The sequence below is a fragment of the Poeciliopsis prolifica genome, unplaced genomic scaffold (assembly GCF_027474105.1).
Source record: "Poeciliopsis prolifica strain line A6 unplaced genomic scaffold, Auburn_PproV2 SCAFFOLD030, whole genome shotgun sequence".
Lineage (NCBI taxonomy): Eukaryota > Metazoa > Chordata > Actinopteri > Cyprinodontiformes > Poeciliidae > Poeciliopsis > Poeciliopsis prolifica.
Window position 1 is genome coordinate 1,505,333 of NW_026562405.1, and position 7,608 is coordinate 1,512,940.

Below are 7,608 nucleotides of genomic sequence, written 5' to 3' on the forward strand. Positions count from 1 at the left end.
GAAGACAGAACAAGCTTCATTTTATTTATATGACAGTTATATTCCTCACATTAAATATATATTTATTTATGCTGCCATTTAATTAAAAATAAGTATTTCAGTCTAGTCATTTTAGTGACTTGAAAAGATAGCAAAAGAAAATGATAGTTTAAAAACATACAGCAAAGCTAAGAGAGACTTGCTAGGATGGCTGAATGAACAATGTGTGTTGAAAAGAGACATTCAAAAACCTTTATGGTCTCTCATTAAAAAAAATAAGGAGCTCATAACTCAGTCATATGACAATCAGAGAAAGATAATTCACAAAATGAAAAGTTCTTGATTAAATCAAAACAAGAGAATAAGATGATAATTTCCCTTCTTTGGTCTTAAACAGTCTTTCAATTGTGAGTTTTTATTTAGGGATGCACTTCTAAATTTTGGGTGATGGGTGATTGGTTGATACTTATATGTGAAACCCATCTTATCCACTGATCTTATCTACCTCTGCAAAGGTTTGAAATATGCACAAGGTCATGTCTGTATGTGAGCAGTTAACAATAGTCACTATTGTTGCCAATTTAACAACTTTGGCATTATATTTATAGCAACTTCTCAGACAAAAAAAGTCAGTACTTGCCAAAATCTGAATCAGCTGGTCAGACTTCTAAAAATTTGGTGATCCGCCAGAAAACTGTAATCACTGCACCCTATTTTTTTATGTAATCTTTATTACCTATCTTGTATAATGTTTTGTGAATTTTATTTTACAGTAGCTCTTACACAATTGCTACTTTTGAAATAACAATAAAAATGAATGATGACTTTGTGTTGATCATAACTTTAATGATTTCAACAATTGCTTAGAAAATGTTTTGTGTGATTGTAAATTTTCTGCAAATTTACATATTTATAGTTTAACATTTTACAAACAGTTTAAAACTTCTCTGGCAAATTTAGCTACTAGATTTTTCTTAATTGCTAAAATTATGTTTGTTCTTTGCTATTTAATTTTTAGAATCACCAAGTATCACACATTTTTGGGCTGAGTCTTGAGAGATTTAAAAAAAAAAACATCGGTACAGAATAATAAATTTGCACATAAAGAATTATCAACGCCAAAAACATAAAATAGCATGCACTCATTAGAAAGGCATTTAAGTTTTAAGCCATTACTAAGCCCAACTCAAAGTGCTTTATGGATGCGTTTAAAGAGCATAAAGTGGAAATATTCCACCTTAATGCATTTGATAAGAGGAATGAATGCACAATTAAGACAGCATTTAACTCACTGATGACCAGTTAGAGCCAATCAAGAGACTAATGATTGCTGCATCAATATGACAATCCCAATCAACCCCCATCTATCTGTAGTAAACCCCAAAGTATCAAGTCATAAAGTGACATCTGGGAAAACTTTCATTACACAGGTTTAAATGTGTTCAAAGGATCTTTTTCATATAGAATTATCAACTGATTAAAACCCATCTGCTTTGGAAATTAATATCACTACTGCAAAATTGTTTTGAATTATTGTTTTAGAAACACAAATGGACATAAATGCATTCCATATCTATATTTAAATAAATCAATTTCACTTTCCAGCAAGGCTCTGGCAGCATTCTGCAGCATATTGGAGGATTTTCAACACCTGTTGATAATATTTCTATTCAAGATAGCATCATGAAGGAGCCATATTTGGCCATCTGCTCTTTGGAAACCAGTCAAGCCTGAGACTAAAGTGACACATGTTCTTCTGTTCAGAAGACAAGAAAATAATTACAGGCAAAAAGTTCTCCAAGCCAAACTAAACCATAAAAATGAAACAACTTTTGACGTGACATGGAGGTTTTTTACAGTGCCTACTTTATGTAAAAAAAAAAAAAAAATAAAAAAACTAAGCATGATTGACAGATAACATGGAATCAAAACTCACAGATCATGTGAGTCTAATGCAAGCACAGCAATGCTGTGTTGTTTACAGTGTTTTAGGACATTATGGCAACTTCTTATATTCCCTCTTATTTCAGCTCAGTTTGACTATGGCTGAGAAAATTCCCTTCTATCATTTTTTTTTCTGTTTAAAAACAATATTACTAGCAAAGATAAATAGCAGATAAAATTAAAAAGACCTACGATTTTTGAAGTGTTTCCATGTCCAAAAATGTGGCAAGTTGAAGCCTTTTCAACACTTCAACACTATTCATCACATACATTTCACAAACTTAAATGCCATTTTAGCTTAGAATCCACCCTGCAAAAGTCTGTTAGCCATGGGACTAAAAGGAGAGTTGGCTCACAAAAGTCAACCCAAAGCAATCTGATCCAAACAGCTGAAGGCATGGAAACAGTGTCAAGCTATCCATCACAAGTTGGATAGAAACTTTAGTTAAAATGTTTGAAAAGGCTGATGCCAGGAGCAATGTGCTCAAGCCAGCAGGGACCAGAAACCGATCAAACAAAAATTCCCTTTGTGAAAGTTTTAACACTTCTGACCGACACAACCCACTGGCTTTCAGTTGTTCTCCATCTAATTTTTACATAATGACATCTAAATATGAATCAGTTATTTTTCACAAGAACTGCAAATCAAAATCTCTACATAATATTATATGTTCAATGGCCACAATAAAGCTAAGCTGTTCAGTCACAGCGTTTATAACCTTATGCAACACAGAGAGGGAAAATGTTCTTAAGTAAATCAATGATACTGCTTTAATCTCACTCCAGAGGTAGCCATAGATGTCTCAGAAATGCAACACCCCCGTCAAGTGAAACAACTGGTACCAGTACTAATTGAAATTTTGCATGCAAAGTGACAATGCCTGGGCCCTCGGCAGCATGGATTAGGGCTTGAATAGAGACAGATTCTTTGTGAAAGCTTACTGTGGCGGTTGGCGTGCAGGCCAGCTCCATGCATCTGCTCACTGGGTGGACTGAGAAAACACAGCACTGTATACGATCACTCCTTTTACCTTCCACAAACTATTTCACAAACATACCTCTTGTTTGCTTTTTCAAAAATAAACCTGTATTCATTACACTCTTTAATATTCTCTTTATTTATAGTTATTCTCAGAAGCATTTACTGAACTTACATTAAAAACATTCACCAAACGTAGGAAATTTGAAAACCCATAACAATGACAGGTTGTTTAGTTGTCAAATGATGATGTAGAACTGAAAATAAAAATAATCAAGAAATGAAAATCGTATGTTATATTAAAGCTATTAAAAACGTCAAATTAGCACATGTTTGCCAATGTTCAGCTGTGTGGTGTCCAGTCCTGAATGCAGAGCTAAAGGAATGCAGTGCATACTGAAATGCAATCAAATCTGTGAGACATTTTTAAAGACTCCATGCTGTGATCTCACTCTACCCCACTTCACCATCCTCTGCTGTGGTTTCGCTCCTATTATGTTTCCTTCAAAGAACGACAGGAAAAAACGCTGTATCAAAGTGATCTATCACTCCACTCACACCAACAATGACATGCATACAAGTCTAGTTGAGGGTGGTGTTGCATCATAGCAACACCAAACCTCCCAGAAAAAAACATTTGGACAGTACAAACTCAAACATCACAATAAAAAAGGAGGGAGAAGAGGAGAGGCAACAGCAGAAAAGCCAAACAATTCATCTAGTAAAAATCATCTCCTCCCAACAATACAGGCTACAACAATTTTATGGCTAAGAATGAATCTGAAAATTTCCACTCAACAGAATTAGATTGGTGTCACCGTTGTTAGTGGGGCTGTCAACTTAACACTGATGACAATGAATGGGTGAGCTAATAAAGGGAATAAATCCACGGAGTGTTTTCATAGACATGTTTGACAGAGTCAGACTAATTTCCGAGGCAGTACTGCGTCAATTAATTTCCGAAAAGAGCCCATCCCTTGCTATTAACTAAACCAATAGGACATGGCATCAGCTTACAGAAACACTAATCAACGATTTAAGGTTGTTTTGTGTCCGTGTTGCGTGTAAATGCTTTTGAATGATGGCTGAATGCAATGGATAAATTTACTTAACGTATGCAGGTTTGAATGGAAGGACGTACTACTCAGCAGTAGTTTGAGTAGAAATGAGATATTGAAGAAAATAGAAATAGTCTAAATGCAAACAGTGATCCCTCAGCGCCACCTTGCAATACCGCCATTATTACATGCTTTTCAGATTTAACATACTATTTGTAAAATGGACACTTGGGGCACAGCTGGGATTTTGTTAAGTTCAGACATAGTTTTAATCCTCTTAACCCCCCTAACATGGTCCCTGCTTGATTCATTGATTATTTGTACAACGATGTAACTCTTTTATATTTGCTTGTCTGGAAAAAAGAAGCATTATGTGTTGAGATTTTCTGCATACGCAATTAAATTTTTCTTGTGAATTATTTGTATCTGTACTTTTCTGACAGATACATTTTTCTCCTGACAATTAAAAATGAAGGTGGGATAAAATTATTTTACTATCAATGCTTAATGAAAGGACTACGTAGAGATGCTTTCAACTAAGATTAATAGAGGACGAAATGTCGTCTCTTCATGAAACGTGTCAAAAAGTCCACTGGAGGGCTCCGTCAGTGTTGCATGCTGGGATAGACATTTTTTTTTTAGATTAGAGCTGCAGTGACCTCTTTTTCAACTCTTAATTTTTCCTACGTAAGCCCGACTTGCAATTTCATTGGGTAGTCAAGCAGGGTGAGTCACAGGGTAGAACTGAGATGTGGGACGGCATTCTGTCGGCAACTGGCTTAGTTGGGTTTGGAATCATAAAGTGGTGCTACACCGTGTGATCAAAAAGTCCTTGAAAATGACGAGCTGCATTTGATTCGTGAAGCATTGCCGTGAAACCATAATGAATCGTGTTAGGATACAGAAAAATCCATTTAAGCATTTCAAGGTGATGTTGGATAATTGCAGCCTTAACTAAAAAGCAAGAAAAAAAACCCGACAACAGTGGCTCTGATTGTGTCTGAAAGAGAAATAGAAAAAAAGTGGCAATGGAACACTGAATAGTGTGAAATTGTTGTTATTTTTGGAAGCTTTCATATCCTGTGTTTCCCTTGAACTTGAAGAGACCAGCAAAAACAAATTCAAAGCGGACACTTCAAAAATAAACTGTTACTTTAATAAAAATCAAGCAAAAATAATATCTCAAATTAAATACAAACATACTGTTTTGATAGACGGTGTATATATAAAGGATAACGTTACATAGTATCCATGTCTAAATTTTTTATTGACTTGATCCAGTTTTCACTTAATATGACAAGTTTATATTCAACCTAAACAATATTTATTTCTATATGGAAAATAATTAATATAAAGACTTAATCTCAATAATTTACAGCATTTGTATTAGGGCAGTGAAAAATGACCAAAAAATATAATAATGGTATAATTATTTTATTAAAAAATAATATGTTGTAGCATATTTTCCCTATTTTTGTTCAGCTAAAAATTGTATCAGTATTGGACCAGGCCTCTTATTAAACATTTACAAATATATTAAAAGCATCATGCAAACCTTTATGTGTGTGCACTGCAATGAGTGCGACTGAGCATGATGTTTAACTGAACCAAAAACATAAACTAGAGCAGTAAGTTGTGGCCTGTGCAAATAAGCCTTATGGTCAGTCGTGACAGTACATAAAGCATGCCAGGTTTTTAACCTGAAGAACAAATCTGTATACACATATGGCACATAGTTAAAGATGAACAAGAAGTTTCCTATTGTTTTTTTTTATTCTTTTTTTGGTACATTATCCTGCAGTTACATTGGGTTTGGTCTGAAATAGTTTCTTTGCTCCACCTGTAATTATGAGGTTTCGTTAAATTGACCAGAGGAAGGAGGACACATTTGTTTTCTGAACACATCCTCAAAATAGACTGAAAAAAATTACTGGGCTGACACTTACCACTGTTCGTGGCCCGTCCTGAACTGTCAGTGGGCTAACTCATACCATATTCTCAAAACCTGCAGACGTGCTAATTTAATTACGCCTTTTTTACATTCTAAAGAGATACCTGCTTTACAAATAATAAAAAAGACACTGCATGTTTTTAGTTTGTTTGTTTAAACCTTTTAAAGTATTTTTAAGAAACATCTGAATATGTGCGTAACAGTGTCACATTCCCTAATAGAAAAAGGCCTACACGTAGAAAGCCCTACTGAGTTACTTTCAAGCACAATGAATAGATTCCTGTAAACACCTGAAAGCTTATGAAAGCTCTGTTTTTACCATTCAACCTGTTTCATTGTGCGCTGAGCCACGCTGACTGATGCCCTTTCCTGCTTTGCTAAGCTCCCTGTACAACTGACTGCACAATGATCTGAAAAGAAAAACAAGCTTTTACAGGTCAAACTAGGCGATGTTCATTTTGTGTATATATATGTCTAGTAGAACAAATAAAGAACAACATAAAAGGTATAAAAACAGGTCTTTGGTTGTTTATTCCCAACTGACAAGTGGAAGCGACACACCTCCACGGAAAGAGTCGCGTTTGCCAAATTTAACGTTTTTTTTTTTCTCCTATTTAGGCAAATGCATCACACAACAGCCGGTAGTTTTATAAGACTATTAAGGTTATTAAAGGTTATGGGCTACAGTGTGCCGCGAGAGAATGCGTAATTGTGACCCATTATCACCCAACCGTCCCTAAGCGGACACTTCATGCAACATTTTGATACTATAAGAAGCACCGACGGGATTTCTTAAAACGACGAGAGTGTTAATTTTTCATTAATAATAATAAACGTGCATTTATGCACGCGCTTTGTCTCAAACTCAAGCCGGTAGAAGGATGCGCGTGCAGCCGTCGGGATGCGAGCAGGGAGCTTACCTTCAACAGCTATCACGGCCGGTATGCTCCATAATATCCACAGAATATCCATTATTGGTGTTGAAAAAGCCCAGACATTCAAATAAAATAAGTCCAGAAAGCCATTGACAGCAAACACAGAGAGGGGACTGACGGTCCTTCTCCTGCAATTGAGCGCTCCCAGATAGCAGAGCAAAAACCAACTCAAATCTGGACCAAGTTTGGGCGAAACCATGAAAGAGCAGACAGAGGGGAGCGCCGAGCAACACAGGCGCACAGCGTACATGTTTACCTCTGCATTACCCAATTCCCTTTCACATCAAAGAGAAAGAATAAATGCATGAACCTTTTGTGGTTTTAACTTACTTTTATTATTCATACTGTTAGTTTGGACAATGTTAAGTGAAAATGTTTAACCCCTTCACTTCCACTTCAGTTCACCCTGCTGTCAATCATCTACAGACGAACAATTCTCAGAATCTGACCTTCCGATAATGAAGTGTTGAGGGACGTTGTGTGAAAGATGGAGCAATTTATTCTCAGTCCCACACCGCGCGGATTGAAATTATAGGTTATTCTTTCTTTAAACAAAGTTCTGGTCTCAGTGACATTCACTAAACTCCAACAGCGCATTTCAACAGCCAGCGCTGCTGTAACAGGTGACAAGCCGGGAAAAAACTGAAGTAAGTTTACAAATTACCTTTTCCCTTCACATCTTCATTGTTTTATCTGTGGACATTGTTTTACCACTTGTTTGTTGTGGACCTACAAAGATAGATAGATAGATAGATAGATAGA

At 35.8% G+C, this 7,608-nt stretch overlaps 1 protein-coding gene across 3 annotated transcripts in view; it reads right to left on the reverse strand.

Moving 5' to 3' along the window:
• The window catches only part of ephb2b (eph receptor B2b), a 122,221-nt gene extending 115,242 nt beyond the window's left edge, over positions 1-6,979 (reverse strand). For all 3 annotated transcript variants that reach the window (XM_055050198.1, XM_055050199.1, XM_055050197.1), the window contains exon 1: positions 6,832-6,979. In XM_055050198.1, the coding sequence (XP_054906173.1) occupies positions 6,832-6,883 (52 nt within the window). In that variant the 5' untranslated portion in view covers positions 6,884-6,979. The remainder of the gene's footprint in view (positions 1-6,831) is intronic.
• Positions 6,980-7,608: the final 629 nt, after the last annotated feature.